This window comes from Coregonus lavaretus (genome assembly GCF_964263955.1).
Source record: "Coregonus lavaretus genome assembly, chromosome: 36".
Classification (NCBI taxonomy): Eukaryota; Metazoa; Chordata; class Actinopteri; order Salmoniformes; family Salmonidae; genus Coregonus; species Coregonus lavaretus.
Window position 1 is genome coordinate 31,040,224 of NC_140023.1, and position 23,517 is coordinate 31,063,740.

Below are 23,517 nucleotides of genomic sequence, written 5' to 3' on the forward strand. Positions count from 1 at the left end.
ATAATGGAAATATTATACTAGAATATGCAATATGCAAAAATCTATACACTACCGCTCAAAAGTTTTAGAACACCTCATTCAAGGGTTTTTCTTTATTTTGAATATTTTCTACATTATAGAATAATAGTGAAGACATCCAAACTATGAAATAACACATATGGAATCATGTAATAGGCAAAAAAAGTGTTAAACATGTCAAAACATATTTTATATTTGAGATTCTTCAAATAGCCAACCTTTGCACACTCTTGGCATTCTATCAACCAGCTTCATGAAGTAGTCACCTGGAATGCATTTCAATTAACAGGTGTGCCTTCTTAAAAGTTAATTTTTGGAATTTCTTTCCTTCTTAATGCGTTTCAGCCAATCAGTTATGTTGTGACAAGGTGTGTGTGTGTGTGTGTGTGGGGGGGGGGGGGGGGGGGGGGTATACAGAAGATAGCCCTATTTGGTAAAATACCAAGTCCATATTATGGCAAGAACAGCTCAAATAAGCAAAGAGAAACGACATTACTTTAAGACATGAATGTCAGTCACTCCGAAAAAGTTCAAGAACTTTGAAAGTTTCTTCAAGTGCAAAACCATCAAGCGCTGTGATGAAACTGGCTCTCATGAGGACCGCCATAGTAATGGAAGACCCAGAGTTACCTCTGCTGCAGAGGATAAGTTCATTAACGTTAACAGCCTAAGAAATTGCAGCCCAAATAAATGCTTCACAGAGTTCAAGTAACAGTCACATCTCAACATCAACTGTTCAGAGGAGACTGTGTGAATCATGCCTTCATGGTCGAATTGCTGCAAAGAAACCACTACTAAAGGACACCAATAATAAAAAGAGACCTGCTTGGGCCAAGAAACATGAGCAATGGACATTAGACTGGTGGAAATTTGTCCTTTGGACTGGAGTCCAAATTGGAGATTTTTGGTTCCAACCGCCGTGTCTTTGTGAGACGGGGTGTGGGTGAACGGATGATCTCCGCATGTGTATTTCCCACTGTAAAGCATGGAGGAGGAGGTCTTATGGTGTGGGGGTGCTTTTCTGGTGACACTGTCTGTGATTTATTTAGAATTCAAGGCACACTTAACCAGCATGACTACCACAGCATTCTGCAGCAATACGCCATCCCATCTGGTTTGGGCTTAGTGGGACTATCATTTGTTTTTCAACAGGACAATGACCCAACACACCTCCAGGCTGTGTAAGGCTTATTTTACCAAGAAGGAGAGTGATGGAGTGCTGCATCAGATGACCTGGCCTCCACAGTCCCCCGACCTCAACCAAATTGAGATGGTTTGGGATGAGTCGGACCACAGAGTGAAGGAAAAGCAGCCAACATATGAGTTATTTCATAGTTTTGATGTCTTCACTATTATTCTACAATGTAGAAAATAGTAAGAATAAAGAAAAACCCTTGAATGAGTAGGTGTGTAAAAACTTTTGACTGGTAGTGTATATGCATGAAACATTATGGAAAACATCTCAAACTCAGTCATAGTGAGTACAATAATTAATGAATTGGCAAGGTTTTGGTACCATCAACATTTAGAAGGTGTTGGGTTCTAACTTGAAATATATGTATTCATGTTAACATACTAGAAGTTATTGATTACTTTACATGTATACTGAATGTATATGTTGGGGTCAATGGAGGGTGGATAGAACCTAGGTGTAGGGAAAGTTACTGAGTGCGACAATGGGGAGTGCAGAAAGTTTACATTCTGTCAAAACATGTTATTGTTAAATATCATTGCTCTTGAGGAGGGAAGCAAAGGGCAAACAGTCTAGTTTCAGTCACTGATAAGGTAGGACAGTTGCGGATTAGGGAGGAGCGAGGAATTCGGCCCGAGGTCAGGTCAGATCAAGTGAGAAGGAACAGTCCTGTTACACACAGATAGAGTGGCTTGCGAAAGTATTCGCCCCACTTGGCATTTTTCCTATTTTGTTGCCTTACAACCTGGACTTATAATGGATTTTTTTTGGGGGGGAGGGGGGTTGTATCATATGATTTACACAACATGCCTACCACTTTGAAGATGCAAAATATGTTTTATTGTGATACAAACAAGAAATAAGACAAAAAAAAACAGAAAACTTGGGCGTGCATAACTATCAAAGTCAATACTTTGTAGAGCCAGCTTTTGCAGCAATTACAGCTGCAAGTCTCTTGGGGTATGTCTCTATAAGCTTGGCACATCTAGCCACTGGGATTTTTGCCCATTCTTCAAGGCAAACTGCTCCAGCTCCTTCAAGTTGGATGGGTTCTGCTGGTGTACAGCAATCTTTAAGTCATACCACAGATTCTCAATTGGATTGATGTCTGGGCTTTGACTAGACCATTTCAAGACATTTAAATGTTTCCCCTTAAACCACTCGAGTGTTGCTTTAGCAGTATGCTTAGGGTCATTGTCCTGCTGGAAGGTGAACCTCCATCCCAGTCTCAAATCTCTGGAAGACTGAAGGTTTCCCTCAAGAATTTCCCTGTATTTAGCGCCATCCATCATTCCTTCAATTCTGACTAGTTTCCTAGTCCCTGCCGATGATAAACATCCCCACAGCATGATGCTGCCACCACCATGCTTCACTGTGGGGATGGTGTTCTCTGGGTGATGAGAGGTGTTGGGTTTGCACCAGACTTTGATGGCCAAAAAGTTCAATTTTAGTCTCATCTGACCAGAGTACCTTCTTCCACATGTTTGGGGAGTCTCCCACATGCCTTTTGGCGAACACCAAACGTGTTTGCTTACTTTTGCTCTTTAAGCAATGGCTTTTTTCTGGCCACTCTGTCGAGTGTACGCTTTAAAGTGGTCCTATGGACAGATACTCCAATCTCCGCTGTGGAGCTTTGCAGCTCCTTCAGTGTTATCTTTGGTCTCTTTGTTGCCTCTCTGATTAATGCCCTCCTTGCCTGGTCCGTGAGTTTTGGTGTGCGGCCCTCTCTTGGCAGGTTTGTTGCGGTGCCATATTCTTTCCATTTTTTAATAATGGATTTAATGGTGCTCCGTGGGATGTTCAAAGTTTCTGATATTTTTTTATAACCCAACCCTGATCTGTACTTCTCCGTAACTTTGTCACTGCCCTGTTTGGAGAGCTCCTTGGTCTTCATGGTGCTGCTTGCTTAGTGGTGCCCCTTGCTTAGTGGTGTTGCAGACTCTGGGGCCTTTCAGAACAGGTGTATATATACTGAGATCATGTGACAGATCATGTGACACTTAGATTGCACACAAGTGGACTTTATTTAACTAATTATGTGACTTCTGAAGGTAATTGGTTGTACCAGATCTTATTTAGGGGCTTCATAGCAAAGGGGGTGAATACATATGCACGCACCACTTTTCCATTATTTATTTTTTTGAATGTTTTGAAACAAGTTATTTTTTTCATTTCACTTTACCAATTTGGACTAGTTTGTGCATGTCCATTACATGAAATCCAAATAAAAATCAATTTATATTACAGTTCGTAATGCAACAAAATAGGAAAAATGCCAAGGGGGATGAATACTTTTGCAAGGCACTGTATACCTACACTCCCACAAAGGTTCTAGCATCAGGCAGGGCCATGACTACACCAGTGAGAGGAACCAATTAAGTTCCTGATTAGCAACAGAGATGTTTTGGCTGCCTAGTAGGAGGGTATAAATATATGTGCTTGTTTATTTTATCTTTATTTAACAGAGATGCAGTGCCTTAGACCGCTGCGCCACTCGGGAGCCCAGTATCACACAGTGGGTGAATAAACTTGCTTCGAGATTTTTCTATTTACTCTTTGTTCAGAACCTAACAGTTGGCGTTGTTAGCAGGATTCACCACGATTTAAAGTTGAACTGTGGAGTCCAAATCAGTGGAGCAGGAGCCGGTAAAAAACACAATGTAGGCACAGTTCCTACACCTGTTACCACTCAGTCTGACATCTTGGAGAGATGAGAGTTGTTGGCTGAACCAATTATAGGATACGGACCTAGATTGCCTGAGTTTATTCAGTAGTCCCATTGTGTTATGACCAGTCGTAAATATATGGTGTAGGGTAGGTTCCATTAGGATAGGTCCAGAGTGGGGGTGTTCCCCTGCGAGATCCATAAGAGGGACGAAAGTCCTAGCCACGGTGGCCATGAGGCCGTAGAGGGTGTGTGTATGGATGTTTGAACATGATTTGTGTGTAGTAGCAGTAGCAATAAAGAGAGAGGTTGGTGTATGCCCTATTGGGGCAGAAAACCGTGACAGATTAGATGGAAATAGGAGGACAACTGTGAGTAATTTTGGTAATGAGGGTTGTCGGGAACAGTGGTATTTATGTTGAGGGACTTAAACACTTCCCGTGCTACACATTAGTTGCCCACAATCGCCTGTGGTGAATTGACAGACACTACAATGTCGTCCAGCACCAAAAGTGTATGGATGGGTGACAAAATTATTGAGAGCCTATGCTGTTACTACTAAACGCTGTCGGGGGCTGACACCGAATCAATAACAATTGATATGGCTTCTGGAGGCCAGGAAACCCCCGGAGCAGGAGGGGTAGAAGAGGAACATTTTACCAAATCATTAGAAGCACTAAAAAAGGCATATGAACAGTACCAAGAACAAAGTAAGTGGTGGGGAAAATTAGCCAAATTTGACAAAATTGGTACACTTTATCCTGTAAACGGAAAGATTAAAACCAGCAAGAATGTATGGATGCAATCGTAGCGTGGAATACTGAGATCAGAGAACGGTCCAGACCACAATACACAGGCATCCTAACCACATTATTTTATCAGCAGCGGATGAAGATGGAAAATAAAAAAATTGAGACCTGCGAGGTAAAATGGAGCAGGCAGTAGAAAAGAACGACTTGATGAATAAAAAACTAGGTATATCCGAAGGGCGTGCGCATAGATTAGATGAACAAAAACATGTATGCACTCACTAACTGTAAGTCGCTCTGGATAAGAGCGTCTGCTAAATGACTAAAATGTAAAATGTAATGAACAGAAGCAGGAATTGGCTATTGCGCTAGAAAATAGTCAAAAATTAAACCAGGAATTAGAGAGAGCCCTGGAGGATAGAAAAAAACTAATAAAACAACTCATGGTTGCGTTTCAACAGTATCAAAATAAGTGTGGAAAAGTATATGCCATTTCCACTCCACTTCCACCGTTCGCCCCATGCTACAAGGTGATAGAGGTCACATCTGGTGGGCCACCATTATACCACTCTCTTAAAGCGGAAAAAGAGCGAAATGGGTTGCGAGAGGCAGAAGACGAGCACATTACGAGCCCGGACATAGTTGTCCCGGACTGGATAGTGGATCAGCATGATCCAGGTAATCATAGAGATGTGCGCCCAGTACAAACACACGTGACCCCAGTTACATATTATCCAGGACAAATAGTACCAGGGGAGGACAACCCTATTCCTAATGACGGGCATCCCCAAGTACAGATCCAAATTTAGCATCACCACCAGCCACTGAGCGTGAGCAAAATGCGTATTATTATGAAAGAGGCACCTGACCCAGTAAAGGAGGGACAGGAATTTATCAGTTTCCTGTGGAAACAGGGTAGAATTTTTGGGTTCCATGCTGGTGATTACGATCATGTTGTACGCTCACTTTTGCCAAGGGTCATGTTGCCAACACTTGCACAGATATATCGAACGTCGGCTTGGTCCTCCGGATGCAAAGTGTGTGACCTAGTGAAAGCAAAATATGAAATTGAGGGATTCTTAACTACAGTTGGGAATATATTGTTTAGACCGGATGTGAGTAAAATTGTACTCAGGGTCCAAAACAAGGAATGCACGATTATGTGGATGGATGAAGCGTTATGTAGTAATGCAGGAATTTATACATCTGCTTTGATGGCAGGATTGAAACCTGTTATCAAAACGGCTATTGCGGAGGTAGTGGACCAACATATTCACTGGGATGAAATTGTGCAGGCAGCCTTGAGAGTGGAATCTAATTCCGCTCACTTCACAGCTGTGCGTGTGGTTAATACAGCCACAGTGAAAGTCACTAACAGTGATTTTAACGGCCAAGGTAAGACAAAGAAACAGGGAGGAAAGGGCAGTGAATCTGTCCCAAGGCGCAGGGCGTTAGAGCCCTGTTTTAGGTGTGGGGCCGTCGGTCATTGGAAAAGTGATTGTAGGGTAGTACGGGAGCCTACGGCACCCGCTGCCTTTGGAGGGAATGCTGCGATGCAGGCGTATGCAGCATCAACAAAAGAGCAGCGGCAAACCCTCTTGAGAGCAGCTGTGCGGTCGACTGTGGTTCGGCGAGATGACGGTTTCTATGAGGAGGGGGACGTAGGAGGCCACGTCTCAAACAACTTTCTAATAGATACAGGTGCTCAAATATCACTGATTCCTTACAATGAGAAATTGGCTAAATTTGCGACCGTAAAAAGTATTACATTTAGCGGGGTAACAGGGGCAGAATCGAAAGCGATACAACTACTACCCATGTCTTTGACAATAGGACCAGACTGCTCTTCTCTGTGTCACGGAGGCTCTCCGCACTACCAAAGCTGATTGTCTCTCCTCTGTTGTCATCCTCCTAGATCTATCCGCTGCCTTCGACACCGTGAACCATCAGATCCTCCTCTCCACCCTCTCAAGGCTGAGCGTCTGAGGCTATGCACACTCTTGGATTGCGTCCTACCTGGCAGGCCGCTCCTACCAGGTGATGTGGAGAGGATCTGTGTCCGCACCACCTGACTCTCACTACTGGTGTCCCCCAGGGCTCGGTTCTAGGCCTTCTACTCTTCCCTCTATACACCAAGTCACTCGGCTCCGTCATATCCTCACATGGTCTCTCTAGCACGACCAAACACTCCTTGCACACTCAGGAAAACCCTAGGAGTTTTCAATTTTGTGAGACATTTTATTTCGTTGTTTTCTGAAATTGCTGAGCCACTTACAAAATTGACGACAGGGGGCAAGGGTCCCCTTGAAAGAAGAGATTGGAATCAAGAGTGTGAGGAAGCATTTGTCGAGCTAAAGAAGCAATTGTGTCAAGTGCCAGCACTGGGATTACCAAACCTAAAATTAGCTTTTTGTTCATGAAGATGAAGGGCATTTTAGTGCGGTAGTTACGCAAAATCAAGGGGGAAAAGAGAGACCAGTAATGTACTGGAGTAAATCGTTAGACTCGGTGGCGAGAGGAATGCTACAGTGTCTGAGGTCAGTAAAGGCGACATAAATGGTTTTGCAAAACACTGCTTCGACAACAATGTGTCACACTCTGTAGCAACCATTATTAACAACACGAAATCACAACATGTTACTAGAGCGAGATGGACAAAATGGGAGTTAACATTAAATGGGGAAAACCTACAATTCGATGAAATTGGTGCTTTGAATCCTGCGTCGTTAATGCCATTGCCTGGGGAGGGTGAATCGCACATATGTGACCCAGATCACATTACTCCAAAGCCTCGGCCCGATTTGCAAGAGACAAAATTGGAAACAGGACAAATACAGATGGCTCTAGCTACATGACCATAGAAGGAAAGAGAGTAACGAGGTACACTGTGTATGACGACAGGGGAGTCGTGTCTGTGTCAGCCCAGGGGGTGGAGTTATATGCATTAGCCGAGGCTTGTAGGTTGTCGGAAAGGGAGAAGGTTACCATATACACTGATTCTCGATATGTATTTGGGGTAGTTCATGATTTTGGTACATTGTGGTCACTACGGGGAATGTTAACGGCAACAGGAACACCAATTAAAAATGGACCTGAGGTAGAAGCATTAATAGAAGTGTGTCAGTTACCCAGTAAATTAGCAGTGGTGAAATGTGAAGGTTATACTAGTCGTACAGATTAAATAGCCACAGGGAACTGCTGAGCAGACGAAGCGGCCAAGGCGGCAGCGTTACTAAGAGAAGGTGTTAAGGATCCGCATGTAAATATTGTATATACCAAGGCTGGGATTCTAAGTCTAAAAGAATTGCAGCAGCAAACCAACAGGAACAATATGTGGGAGTGGTTAGAACATGGATGCCAAGTAGACACTGAGGGTTTGTGGTATAATATTATCACTTGACGGCCCGTAACACCAAGCGGGATACATGTTACTCTCTTTGAAATGTATCATGGACCAACACATCAATCGGCTGTGAACATGTATTCTCAGTTCCAAATATAATATAATAATATATAATAATATGCCATTTAGCAGACGCTTTTATCCAAAGCGACTTACAGTCATGCGTGCATAAATTTTTTTTGTGTATGGGTGGTCCCGGGGATCGAACCCACTACCTTGGCGTTACAAGCGCCGTGCTCTACCAGCTGAGCTACAGAGGACCACAAATGATGTCGTGGGGAAAGGGGGTGTTGGGAACATTTCGGGACTGAGTTAAAAGATGTGTGATGTGTGCAGCATAATATTGCACCGACAATGCCTTCTCCTGCCCGACAGCAACCCCTGCCGGATGGACCATTTACATCATTACAGATAGACTTTATAGGGCCACTCCCTCGAAGCAGGGGAAAGACTCATAAATTGGTAGTGGTGGACAGATTCTCCAGATGGACAGAAATATTCTCAACTTCCTCAGCTTCAGCGAACTTTGTAGCAAAAACGTTGTTAATGGAAGTGATTCCGAGATGGTGCTTATTCCGGACCCTAGACTTCGATCAAGGGACAGATTTCACCTCCAAAGTGCTACAGGCTGTGTGTAAGGCTTTGGGAATCAAACACGCTTTTCATTGTCCATATATGACCGACCGGCTCAATTCGGTCTTATGTAGCAAAATTTGTATAAAAGAAGAGACCGAGCTAAAAAATGGTATATCATACACTACAGTTGAGGAACAATGGGAAAGTAATTCTGCTTTGAAAGTTGATAAAGCTGGAGACACTTATCTCCCTCACTAACTTTAAGAATCAGTTGTCAGAGCAGCTTACCGATCACTGCACCTGTACACAGCCCATCTGTAGTTAGCCCACCCAACTATCTCATCCCCATATTGTTATTTATAGTGTTATTTATTTTGCTCTTTTGCACCCCAGTATCTCTATTTGCACATCATCTTCTGCACATCTATCACTCCAGTGTTAATACTAAATTGTAATTATTTTGCACTATGGCCTATTTATTGCCTTATTCCATAACTCACTACATTTGCACACACTGTATATATATTTTCTATTGTGTTATTGACTGTATGTTTTGTTTATTCCATATGTAACTCTGTGTTGTTGTTGTTTTTATCGCACTGCTTTGCTTTATCTTGGCCAGGTCGCAGTTGTAAATGAGAACTTGTTCTCAACTGGCTTACTTGGTTAAATAAAAGTGAAATAAATCAAATAAAACAACTTTTGAGAAAATTGCCTTTTAATGTGTTTGTACACCTACTGAGAGCTCTTCTTTGTCTACAACAAATGCAGCATCGTTCACACCCTCTTAAGCTTTAGCCCCACCAATCTCTATAAGGGTTGATCTGAGCGTTCTGTCCTAACAACAGCAGTCAAGCACCCAAGCTAACTGGCTAACGTTGGCTAGCTTGCTAGCTACTTTCAGACACAAATGTGAGAACAGCTCACTCGGACCATTTTACTCGCCCTAGTAGAGCTGGTTAGGCTGTTTTTATGTTAACCAGAGCGTTGGTGACTGCAACTGTGCTACTGGCAACAATTTACGCCTTTTTGCCAACGTTTACTGACACCGGCCATATTCAACAGGTGTTGAGCATTCGTAAATTTGTCAGTTATTCTGCGCTCTGGCACACTCAGATGAGAGTGCTTTGAAATCAGAGTTGATAGCCAAAGCGAATTTACCAGCTACGTCTATCAACAGTTGTCGCAGTGACATCATTAACATTCTATTAAAATAGTTACTTGCATAATGGAGTCTTTTGTTAAGACATGTAGCTAGCTAGCTAGCTAAACAATTAACCATAATCCCAACTCATGACATTACTACCCTGCATGAATCTCCAGGTAGCTAACCAACCAGGTTCAACGTTAGCTAGCTAACATTAGGCTATAACTATCAAAGCAAATGGCTCTGAGATATGAATAATATTACTACACAGATCATGCATGTAACGTTAGCTAGCGAGCCAGCCAGCTAACGTTAGCTAGCCAGCTAACAGTACACTTGAAATGAAAACGACTTTCTGACAAATTTTCAAACGTGTAATATCTGACGATGTAGCTAGCTATACTATCTTACCCGTATACATGTATGGACGCTTCTCCCTCTGTCGTAGATGCTATGGTTGCCCTTAGTTTGAAGATGTAATCCGGAGACAGGTTTTTTCTCAATCTCCTTAGCTATCATACTCTAATTCCATTGATTTCAAAACTCGGTCCTCCAGAGAGTTGAGAGCAACACTTCTACTACACAATATATTATTTATTTAAAGCCGTGTTAGACAGGATTACCTACACATACTGACCAGCTCAAATAGACAGAAGCATGCTACATGGCAGACCAATCAAACTCATATCTCTGCATGTCCAGCCAACTCATTATCTCAGCCAATCATGGCTAGCGGGAAGGTTGCTGTCTTTTTATGTGGCTAAACCAACTAAGCTCGCAATTTAACAATTGTATTCTTATTTACAGATGGCATACAAGTTTGTTATTAAGGCAAATGAAAGTTCACATGTTCCAGAAGGCATTTCTGCCAAATAACGCATTGTGATAAAAAAAAAAAGTTTACGTTCAAATGGTTCTTCTGTGAAGTAGTGACGCGTGACATACACCTAGTTTCCTGAAAACTAGTCACATATAGGCTGTAAGCTGTGTGTTACGGAGCATCAGAACCGTTCGATTAAGGAGAAATTGTCCAAAACGTTGAGCACCGAAAGGAAAGACTGAGTTACGAATTTACCCGTTGTACTGATGTCAATTAGGGCATCAACGAACACCACCACAGGACTCACGCCACATGAAGTGGTAACAGGGAGACCGATGAGAGTACCAGGAGCTGTTATTTACATGTCACAAGTTAGTGATCTGGCAATAATGGGAGAATCTATGTTGTCCTATTGTCATAAAATCACCCAAGCTTTGCTGTGTGTATATTCACAGGTGAAAGAAACCCATAAGGAGCAGGCGCTAGGAGATATCTGAGAGCACTGGCTGAATCCCAGAGACCGAGTGGACATCAAGATCCACCAGGCGGGGGTGTTGGGACGGCGTTGGTTCGGACCACACACGTTACTCCTTAAAGCACCTACAGCTATGAAGACCACAGCCTCTCCTCGGTGGGTACACACTTCTCATGTGAAACGAGATCCAGCTACATAATGGGTGAGCTGGAAGACACTATGATAGAGGAAGTGGAGCTAAAGAGAGAGAGGATTCCACTGTAGCCAAGCAGTTGGGTTGGGTCTGGGAGCTACTTTAAACGCCATAGCTTTTGTGTCAGTTGCTTTAATGGTTAATGTCCCATGTAAAAAGGATAGCTTGACAATCCGCATAGAATGTGTGGCCAAATATGAAGACACGAGAATGCATTGGGGTAGAGTCAGTACTAACGCCACTGATACCAGACAGGTCACTAATCAAAAAGGTATGGTGATCTGGGTGGAGCCACTTGATAACAGGACTAGTACATTGGACATAGGCTGTTCAGAACAAGGTGTAGTTTTATTACAGACAGAGTGTGGAAGGAACGTAATGACACTGAGAGTCTAAAGAACTAAACTAGATTTAATTTTCTGCCTAAAATTGACATAATGTGCCAGGGTTCTCGATCAGCTGAAGGTCAGTTAATAACATTCAGAATAGTGCTACCAGAACTAAAACAATTTCAGAAGGTCGAAAACGTTGACACAACCATTACTGACGATGGTGCAGCAAAGGATAGTGTGGGGGAAGTGCTATCGCGTAAGAGGAGGTTCTATTCACCAGTGATGCCCTACAGTACTGCACCTAAGGGAGTGAAGTGGTCAGGGAAGATTTTAGACACCAGCAGACCACCGGGCTGGGAAAAGATAGCTTGTTGGGGTAATTATACTCTGGACAATGTCCTGAGGGGTGAATATGGGAACCAAACTATTCTTATGGTCATGCGTCAGGAGCAAGAAGAGGCATATTAGCAGATGAAGGCATACTTACAGACTCGTTTAGGGGCTGAACTGGTGACGGAGACAGAAATTAATCAGTGTAAATGGTATGATGAGGGAGTCACGGGTCAGTCCTACAGGGTGTTAGTATCAGATTCTGGCAGGACCGATATTAGTGCATTCTATGGAGTCCCCAAAACCAAGGCATTAACGTTACAGAGAATTGGGAAAGCGGAATTGATTATGACTGGGGCAGAGATCTGCGTGGCACATAGATTAAGGAAAAAAAGTATCTGGGAAACGATACCACTCCTCTGTGTATAGTAATATAGGGGATAGCTCGTAGTAGAGGAATGACAGCTAACTGTGCACAATATAGAGACTACTATGAAGACAAGTTGATTGTCACGCATACCCAGATCATGGTGGGAGTAGCAGAGATAGTGTTTTCATTTCAGACACTATTGTCAACTTTCAGTGAGGGGTTCATCGAAGAACGTACAACTCTTGAAAGACTAGCCACAGATCCCTGTATACAGGAAGCCACCTCACTGGAAGGGAAGTTCGCTGTCATAGTGTCACATCTCCTGCAGAGTGTGATTAAGAAACATTTGACTCAGAGTTTTGTACGGTTGGATACTCTTCCCACGGCACTCCCCCACTCCTAACCGCCAGCAAACGATTGACATATCTCCCAGAAGATTGGGACCAAGTGACGGTAAAAGGAAAGTGTCCGAAGGTTGCTGCTTTTCAACCTTTGGCACCCAACGTTTACACTTTTTACACGGTAAAGGGGTGGGTGTAGACCGGCCTTGGGATGAGAGATGTGTATCTAACTTGAGCACAGGGAAGTATTATCCACAGATACCGACTGTAGCAGAACATTGGATGCCTTTGGAGATGTTGATGGCTAGAAAGCCGGGTAGGAGTTGGGAGACCAGTAGGGAGTATCTGAAAGATTCAGTCCTAGATCTATCAGTAAACCACAAGGGCAATGGGAGATTAGGAGCAGGGGACAGATTCAATGCAATAGCTATGTTATGGCTATGGTTCAACCCAGCACTCAGAGAAACCAACACGACAAAGGGAGTGGAAGAAACAAAAATATTTTAATAAAAGTTCAAATTGTCTTAGTCCAAAAACAACTGAAGTAAAGGAACAGAGTGGGCTAGTCGGCTCCGGAGGAAGGAGAGGCTGAGGCAGGCAGGCAGGCAGGCAGGCAGGCAGGCAGGCAGGCAGGCAGGCAGGCAGGCAGACCGACAGGCAGGAAGGCAGGCAGGCAGGTTGGGAGGTATGACTGAACTGAAGACAAAACAAACGACCGGTTAAGGAGAGTGGAGAGCCAGGCTGAAGACAAAGACAAAATAACTTTACTGGTGCGCCAAGTTACCGCTCTGGTAAGAACAACGATCTGGCGCCGGTGGAGAGCCATGCCCAGGAATAAGTAGTGTAGGTTGATGAGAGAATAGGATGCAGCTGCGTAGGCAGGAATCACTGGAAACAACCCGCAGCTGCACAGGAGAGGCAGATCCTGAGCCCGCCCCCTGCTCCACTCCAGACACACCCACATAAAGGGGACAAACACACATACAACAGAAAAAGAGGGGACAAAACAAGGAGGAAGGGAAACAGAACAGGGAGAGACAAGCTGCCCACATAACAGTACCCCCCCCTCAATGGTCGCCACCTGGCGACCCACCAGGCCTGTCAGGGTTGTCGTGATGGAAGTCCGTGATCAGCTGAGGATCCAACACAAAACGCTTAGGGACCCAAGACCTCTCCTCTGGTCCATAACCTTCCCAATCGACTAGGTATTGGAGACCCCTACCCCGCCTCCGAGAGTCCAGGAGCCTACTGACGGTGTAGGCCGGATGGTCGTCAATGAGGCGAACAGGTGGAGGTGGATCAGCCGGCGGACACAAAAGGCTGGAGGACACAGGTTTCAGTTGGGAGACGTGGAAGGTAGGGTGTATCTTCATGGCTGAAGGCAACTTCAAACGAACCGCAGCGGGGTTAATAATGGACTCCACCACAAACGGACCCAGGTACCGAGGAGACAGCTTGCGTGATTTGGTACGAAGAGGTACGTTCTTAGATGATAGCCAAACCTCTTGACCAGGATGAAACACAGGTGCGGGAGTCCTGCTCCTATCCGCTGTTGTCTTGTTCCTGTCGGTGGTCCGAAGCAATGCTTCCCGAGCGTCGCTCCACACTCTCTGGCAGCGGCGGAGGTTCTCCTGAACCGAAGGAACAGCCAATTCCTTCTCCTGAGCAGGAAACAGAGGGGGTTGATAACCCATGGTAACCTCGAAGGGTGAAAGACCGGTGGCAGAGGCGGTGAGGGAGTTGTGGGCGTACTCTATCCAGGGCAGATGTTTAGCCCAGGATGATGGATGTTGAGCAGCCACACACCGAAGGGTTGCTTCGAGGTTCTGATTGGCTCTTTCTGTTTGACCGTTGGTCTGGGGATGAAACCCTGAGGACAGACTAACGGAAGCACCCAAAGCAGAACAGAAACCCTTCCAAACACGGGAAGTAAACTGTGGGCCTCTATCAGATACGATGTCCACAGGTATTCCATGGGGACGGAATACATGTTGGACTAGGAGGTCCGCTGTCTCACTGGCAGACGGTAATTTTGGTAATGCTATATAGTGGACAGATTTAGAGAATCTGTCCACAATGGTAAGTATAGTATCATTACCTTCAGACTTGGGTAGGCCGGTGACAAAATCCATGGCAATGTGGGACCAGGGACGGCTGGGAACTGGGAGGGGTAGCAGCAGCCCCGAAGGGGACTGATGGGAGGCTTTGCCCCGAGCACAGGTTGAACAGGCTGCCACAAAAGCCCGAACGTCAGTTTCCATTGAAGACCACCAAAAATGTCTCCTAAGCAGCGTCAACGTGCGTCTCATCCCAGGGTGACCAGCAAAACGGGAGGTGTGAATCCACTGCAACACCTGAGACCGGACCGTCTCGGGAACAAAGAGTAGGTTGGGAGGTCCATCACCCGGTCCCGGGTCCGTGGCAAGTGCAGTCTTCACAAGAGACTCGATCTCCCACTGAACAGCCGCCACGACGCATGAGGAAGGCAGGACTGCCTCAGGCTCGCTGGTCTCCGAAGGGTCAGCAAACTGGCGGGACAAAGCATCTGGTTTAATATTTCTTGACCCCGGTCTGTATGTAAGAATAAAGTTAAACCTACTAAAAAACAGGGCCCATCTGGCTTGGCGTGAGTTGAGTCTCTTAGTGGCTTGGATGTAAGCCAAGTTTTTGTGGTCAGTCCAGACCACAAACGGCAATTCAGCTCCATCCAGCCAGTGCCGCCATTCTTCCAGTGCAAGCTTGACCGCCAGCAGTTCCCGGTTTCCAACGTCGTAATTCCGTTCTGTGGGTGACAATTTCTTGGAGAAGAAAGGACAGGGGTGAAGCCTCTGGTCAGTGGGGGAGCGCTGGGAGAGGACTGCTCCCACACCTGAGTCCGACGCGTCCACCTCCACAACAAACTGCAGAGAGGTATTGGGGTGTATCAACACGGGGGAGGTGGAAAACAGTTCCTTCAAAACCCCTACCGCCTGCTCCGCCTCAGGGGACCACCGAAAAGGGACTTTAGGAGATGTGAGTCTTGTAAGGGGTGCCACCACTCTACTAAAACCCTTAATGAATCTACGGTAGAAGTTAGCAAAGCCCAAAAATCGTTGAAGTTGCTTACGGGTGGTGGGTGTGGGCCATTCCGTCACTGCCCGGATCTTCTCGGGGTCCGCCTTCACCTGCCCGCTCTCAATTATGAATCCAAGGAACGATGTAGACTGTTTGTGGAACTCACACTTCTCTGCTTTGACGTACAGCTTGTTCTCCAAGAGCCGTTGAAGGACTTGACGGACGTGTGACTCATGCTCCTCGGGTGACTTGGAAAAAACAAGAATATCATCCAGGTATACAAAGACAAAACGGTTCAAAAAATCCCTAAGAACATCGTTCACCATGGCTTGGAAAACCGCAGGGGCATTTGAAAGCCCAAAGGGCATGACCAAATACTCAAAATGTCCCAGTGGAGTGTTGAAAGCGGTTTTCCACTCATCTCCCTTTCGGATTCGGACAAGGTGATAAGCATTCCTGAGGTCGAGCTTGGAAAACACTGTGGCGCCATGCAGAGGTTCAAAAGCTGAGTTGATGAGTGGAAGGGGATACTTGTTTTTAACAGTTATGTTGTTTAAACCCCTGAAATCGATACAGGGGCGTAACGACTTGTCCTTCTTTTCCACGAAAAAGAAACCTGCACCCAAAGGAGACGACGAGGGACGGATTATGCCCGAGACCAGAGAATCACCAATGTACTGCTCCATTGCCTCTCTTTCCGGTCGGGACAGATTGTATAACCGACTAGAGGGCAAGGGAGCACCAGGAAGCAGTTCAATAGGGCAATCATAAGGCCTGTGTGGTGGTAGAGACAGAGCCTTGTCCTTACTGAAAACCTCCGCTAGGTCATGGTATTCTTTGGGGACAGATGACAGATCAAGAGGAGCTGAGGGAGGAGTTGGGTTACACTTAGTGGGGGGAACCGCTGACCTCAGGCACTCGGAATGGCAGTTAGTGCTCCAACTGAAAATGGTGTGACGTGTCCAATCAATTTGTGGGTTGTGAAGAGCCAACCAGGGGAAGCCAAGGATTAGGGAGGTAGCTGAGCCAGACATAACTCTTAGCTGAATGCTTTCACAATGATTGCCAGAAATCACTAGGGAAACGGGGGTGGTTTGATGAGTTATCTCCGCGAGGAGGCGCCCATCAAGGGCTGTGACCCGGATGGGGGTAGGTAGTGGCTGCATGGGGATACGAGCTTGTGTAGCGAACTGGTGGCTAATAAAGTTATCTTCTGCACCTGAGTCTATGAGAGCTGAGAGTGGCAGGGAATGACTCTGGAAACGTAAGGTTACAGGTACTTGTAGTCGGGGAATGATGGGTTCAGGATCTAACTCTGGGCTCGCAAGTAGACCCACCGTTACGAGCGAGCCTTGTCTTTTGGCCGCTTAGGGCAAGTAGCCAGAATGTGTGTGGTGTCTCCACAGTACAGGCACTCACCCGCCTGGAGGCGCCGTTGCCGCTCAGCTGGAGGTAGTCGAGCTCGACCCACTTGCATAGGTTCCTCCTCTGTGCTCGGGATGGAATCAGGAACAAGAAGCTGCCGACTCCGGAGAGGCGAGACTCGAGTGGTTGGAGGCTGGGGAACTCGTCCTCCTAGATGTGGCCGATCGCCTCTCTCCCGACGCCTCTCCCGCAACCGATTGTCTAGCTTGATGGACAGGGAAACGAGAGAATGTAAATCATGTGGCTCATCACGAGCAGCCAGTTCATCCTTAATGGCTTCATTTAAACCGTTTAGAAATGCTCCTTGAAGTGCCACATTGTTCCACTTGGAGTCCGCTGCCAACGTCCAGAACTCAATAGAGTACTCTGCCACACTGTTAGAACCCTGCCTCAAATTAAAAAGTATCTTGGAGGAATTACCCACATGGTCAGGATGGTCAAAAACAGTCTTCAATTTAGCAGAGAAATCAGCAAAAGTCAATCCAGTCAAAGTTTGATCTGAACACACAGCCTCAGCCCAAACCAGAGCTTTCCCTCTTAACAGCCCCAGAACATAATGTACCTTAGATGAATCAGTAGAAAACGACAGTGGTCTCTGCCGAAAAATCAAGTCACACTGAAGCAAAAATCCCCGGCACTTGTCCAATTCTCCATTGAACGGTTCAGGCGACGTGACAGGGGGTTCCCGACGGAACGAAGCCTGCCTAGTGTCCGAGGAAACAACTTGGGGTGCATCAAACTGGGGGTCAGAGAGAGATGGAGAACTGATAACAGACAATTTAGAGACGTGTGTAGTTAACTGAGTCACCTGGTTCAGCAGTTGATGATTATCTTCCACAAGAGTCCGAATCAACTGGTCATGCTGTCCTAGCAACGTTCCTTGAGCCTGGATAGCTTGTTGGAAGCTGTCTTTGTTTGCCCCGTGCTGTTTCTCTGTTGGGTCCATGGCCAGATCGTTCTGTTATGGCTATGGTTCAACCCAGCACTCAGAGAAACCAACACGACAAAGGGAGTGGAAGAAACAAAAATATTTTAATAAAAGTTCAAATTGTCTTAGTCCAAAAACAACTGAAGTAAAGGAACAGAGTGGGCTAGTCGGCTCCGGAGGAAGGAGAGGCTGAGGCAGGCAGGCAGGCAGGCAGGCAGGCAGGCAGGCAGGCAGACCGACAGGCAGGAAGGCAGGCAGGCAGGTTGGGAGGTATGACTGAACTGAAGACAAAACAAACGACCGGTTAAGGAGAGTGGAGAGCCAGGCTGAAGACAAAGACAAAATAACTTTACTGGTGCGCCAAGTTACCGCTCTGGTAAGAACAACGATCTGGCGCCGGTGGAGAGCCATGCCCAGGAATAAGTAGTGTAGGTTGATGAGAGAATAGGATGCAGCTGCGTAGGCAGGAATCACTGGAAACAACCCGCAGCTGCACAGGAGAGGCAGATCCTGAGCCCGCCCCCCTGCTCCACTCCAGACACACCCACATAAAGGGGACAAACACACATACAACAGAAAAAGAGGGGACAAAACAAGGAGGAAGGGAAACAGAACAGGGAGAGACAAGCTGCCCACATAACAAGCTATTCCCATGGCAGACGCTGTAGGGACAGCAACTGAGGGAGCGGTAGTAGTTGTGAATGACGCTATAGTAACAGCATGGAACTGGACTACGGAGCAAATGAGGGGTATCTTGAAGTATGCATTATGGGCAGTGTTAGTGGTAGCAGGAGTTACATTGTTACCATGGCTGGGATATCACGTTCTGAAGGCGTTGATGTTGAAACGTGTATACAGTGCTGATTTACCTCAAGATGAGGTACAGTTGATTAAGGCCACCGCACGTGTATATCGGGTGGCCATGGAGGGAGAAGGAGGAGACGGGGGGCGAAGTGAGGATGATATGACGTGGGAACACCTTTTGTAAACTGCAACCGGAGGAGGAAGTTTGGGTACAAGCATGAGGAGGTGTATAGAGCTTTCATTTTTGTGGACCCCAGCAAAACAGTATCCCAAAGGTATAGAGTCAGGCTAAGGGAGAGTTGGAATCGTCATGTTATCAAACATAGTTTTTTTGCCATTTATGATTGTGCATAGGTTAACGCATTACTAATATTTGTCATATTTTGTGATTTCTTTTGCTTTTCAAGTTTTTTGCTGTCACTCTCTTAGGAACCCGAAGGAGGAAGAGAAAGTCAAAAGTTCCAGCTGAAATGGAGAAAGTCAAAAGCTCCAGCTGAAATGTCATTATCAGTTGTATAAAAGGAGGGGGAATAAGAGTGTGCATAGTGTGATTATAAGTCAGAGGCCATATGTCTCGGAGGTGTAAACATACAAATCAACTGAGAATATTAATCATGTTTCTTTTATGTTCATTTATATGTAATTTCAAAGTTGATATAATATTGAACAATATGGAGTTACTATTCAAAAAAGGAGGGACTGTTGGGTTCTAGCTTGAAATATACTTATTCATGTTACCATACTAGAACTTATTGATTACTTTACATGTATAATGAATGTATATGTTGAGGTCAATGGACGGTGGATAGAACCTAGCTGTAGGGAAAGTTACTGAGTGAGACAAGGGGGAGTGCAGAAAGTTTAAATTATGTCAAAACATGTCATTGTTATTATCATTGCTCCTAAGGAGGGAGGCAAAGGACAAACAGTCTGGTTTCAGTCACTGATAAGGTAGGACAGTTGCGGATTAGGGAGGAGCGAGGAATCCGGCCCGAGGTCAGGTGAGATGAAGTGAGAAGGAACAGTCCTATTACACACACATATACTTCCACGACCACAAAGGTTCTAGCATCAGGCAGGGCCATGACTACACCAGTGAGAGGAACCAATTAAGTTCCTGACTAACAACAGAGATGTATTGGCTGTCTAGATTTGCAAGGAGTTGACTCTAGTGGGAGGGTATAAATATATGTGCTTGTGTAATCATGTCTTTGTCTTTGCAGCTGTATGACCCAGTGGGTGATAAACTTGGTTTGAGCTTTTTCTAGTTGTCCGTGAGTTTTTACTCAGTTTTTTCAGAACCTAACAAAGGTTAGTAGGAAAGTAAATCATTTAAACCACTTAAATATACTCACATTCACTGAACATGTAGTATTTGACACTGAAACATTCAATTACCAACTGCTTTTTCTATAATCCTATAGGCTCTATATCATTCTCCATACCTTATATTACAAATCATCCAACATGCATCCAACGATACCACCATGGTATTGTGCAGCTGCTATTTGAAATCAAACTCTGGTTATTATTGCAGAGCACATTGTACAGCTGTTTTTAAAGAAGATTGTATTGCAAGGAATCCTTTATGTGTGGGCAATGCCACATATATAGGTTAATAAGCATACGAGGCTGTCGTTTTTAAACCTCCATTCTAGCATACATGACACATACACATCTTTATATCTACATGCTTTTATTTGGGTTTCTATGAATATTATGTAAATATTTAAGCCTGCAGCTAGTTACATGAAAAGGGACAATCATGCCAAAACATGATTCAAACTTGAATTCACTGACAGAGAGATGGCTAATGAAACACCAGCTTCCTGAGCAGGCACATTGATGTTTCCAGTATTAGCTGGCTAGTCTAGTCAACTGTAACATTGGCTAGCTTTCAATAAACTGGTCAACGGAGTTACCTCTTCATAAGATCAAGACCATTCATATTGCATGATGCATATTTCAAGTGCACTCGAAAACAGATGTCTTATTTCATTCTATGGGAGCTGATGTTAGTTCCTCTTAACACACTGACAGCAGACCATGATTTCATGTGATTATATCTTAGATAGAAGGCTGTGTTTACGTCTTAGATAGAAGCAGGCCATTGAATGCCTTCATCACGAGGGGCATGTAAAGGCGTTCTGACATACAACAGACTTTTCGGTATGTTATATCAAATAAAGTGAGCACATATCATGCTAAATCAATGTTAATATACAATGTATACAGAGACACTCCATAGAAAGCCTTCTGGACAACTGTTGATGCTTACCATTCTCAAGGGAATAATGGATTGGTTTGGGAATTCCCAGGTCTCCATCTTTGGCGAAAACTGTGAATATTTCCGAACCCTGAGGACAGAAGTGTTATTAGAAAAGTCTGAGCTATGAAACAAATCAATGTAATTACCAGTAAAACAGGATTGGTAATCAGCTTTGAGGCATTAGAGGCACTCAGGATAAATACAGCTGGAGTATTTATCTGCAATAGCTACATTGACGATAACAGTTTGCTTGTTGGACTATAATGAAGATGTATATATAAGAAATAGAGAAGAATATGATATATTAATACTATAAAATATAATTTTGTTGTTCAGTCTACATGTTACCAGTTGCACAATTTATACCATGCTCCCCCTGAATGTATTTTCTATTGTCCATATTATGAAGCCTTGAATGAATACTATCTCAGTTTCTAAATTATTATCGACATCAAAAACAGCAATATAGTTAACATGGTAGTTCAATAGTTGAACAGTCATGTTGTTGCTGAATGTAACACATGAATTATCACTCAGTGTATATAATTACACTTGTTTCATGCTGATAAGAAGGAGATTCATTAGACAAAGACCGTAACAAAAAGTTGCAAAATGTTTTGACATGTAAACAGAAAACATTTTATAGCGAAAACTAGAGTTTCTATTGGACAAATTCAAGTAGGTCCCTCCCGTTTCATTCTGTTTGCTTCTATTTGCTTCCGTTTGGTTCGTAGTGAATACACCCCTGGAGCAGTCCACTGCAAAAACACAGCATTGGGCTACTAAGAGACTGCAGAGAGAGAACCCACTGGTCACAAACGGGTTGAAACAATGTTTCCTTGTAATTTCAACAGAAAAAGTAGATATATTTCCTACTGATGACATTGAATCAACATGGAAAACTGTTTGGATTTGAAAGAAGTCATCAACATAAAGGAATTTCTGGACTTTTTCAACGTGCAATAAGTAGAAATCACTCCCCTATGGATAGAGTGAAGCTGTATTTCTCAGTCCACTCGCTTCCTAAGTTCAACTGATCAGTTTTCCTCACATGTTTTCGGTCTAATCATTTAGATTGCTGCTGCCTGCTAACATGTTAAATGTTTTTTTTTTTTTTACATGTATTCTGTGTGCATTCCTTTATAACCACGGAGACGCGAGGTAGTCATTTCATTATCTTTTGTGCTTATGTAGCTAGCTACATTATTTTATTAGCTCTGTAAAGAAATGCTAATGGTGTCAGAGAAGTTTTAGCTTGTGTTGTATCCTTTGAAGCTGCCCTGGCCTTATCATGACCCTCACCTGTATATTAATTTGGCCTGTTCAGAGGTCACCAAGCACAACATAACTTCAGCTTGTAACTTAGCTAGAAAGATGTGTTGGTATCGAGTAATTGTGTCTGGCCCACTCCCAGTAAGGGGGAGTGATGAGCTCTACAGCAGACTCGCACAACTCAATCGCTGATTGAAAACAATTTTCTGCCCTTACCAAAAGGTCGAATTTATAGATAACTGACCCTCTTTCTGGGACTCCCCCACAAACAGGACCAAGCCTGCAGAATATGTGAGTGGAGCGAGGAGTGGAGCGTGCACAATTTGACTGGAGCTTGGAGCGAGTCTCCCAAATGCTGGAGTGTCGGCATTCTCGCCCACTCCAATGTTGCTCCAGTACCGCTCCAGTAGCGCTCTCTTCAGTAGCGCAGGACATGCCTGGCCCAGCATGCTACTTGTGTGCTGCTATAGCCCTTGCTTTAGCTACTGTCATGGAGTTTGATAAATATTTTATTAAAGAAACTGATAAAACACACAGGGGCAAAATCAAGGTGACTTACAAAGATGAGGAGGACCAAGAGCTAGAGAGAGTGTGTGGTGATGTAGTGTCCACAGCTAAAGAATAATTGTAGAATCAGAAAATATATACAGTATTCAGACCCCTTGACTTTTTCCACATTTTGTTAAATTACAGCCTTATTTTAAAATGGACAACAACAAAAACATCTCATCAATCTACACACAATACCCCATAATGACGAAGCACAAACTGGTTTTTTGAAATGTATTAAAAAAATTATTAACATAAGTATTGCGACCCTTTACTCAGTACTTTGGTAAAGCAACTTTGGAAGCAATTACAGCCTCAAGTCTTCTTGGGTATGACGCTACAAGCTGGCAAACCTGTATTTGGGGAGTTTCTCCCATTCTTCTCTGCAGATCCTCTCAAGCTCTGTCAAGTTGGATGGGGAGCGTCGCTGCACAGCTATTTTCAGTTCTCTCCCGAGATGCTCGATTGGGTTCAAGTCTGGACTCTGGCTGGGCCACTCAAGGACATTCAGAGACTTGTCCCGTCCCGAAGCCACACCTGCATTGTCTTGGCTGTGTGCTTAGGGTCGTTGTCCTGTTGGAAGGTAAACCTTCGCCCCAGTCTGA

The 23,517-nt window shown here is 44.5% G+C and overlaps 1 protein-coding gene across 1 annotated transcript in view; it reads right to left on the minus strand.

Annotated features, from left to right (window-relative positions):
- The window catches only part of LOC311110742 (cadherin-related family member 1a-like), a gene marked incomplete at both ends in the record, with an annotated part of 205,737 nt that overhangs the window by 104,031 nt on the left and 78,189 nt on the right, over window positions 1–23,517 (minus strand). The window contains one exon of the mRNA XM_084153300.1: window positions 21,101–21,179. Within this exon, the coding sequence (XP_084009426.1) occupies window positions 21,101–21,179 (79 nt within the window). The remainder of the gene's footprint in view (window positions 1–21,100; window positions 21,180–23,517) is intronic.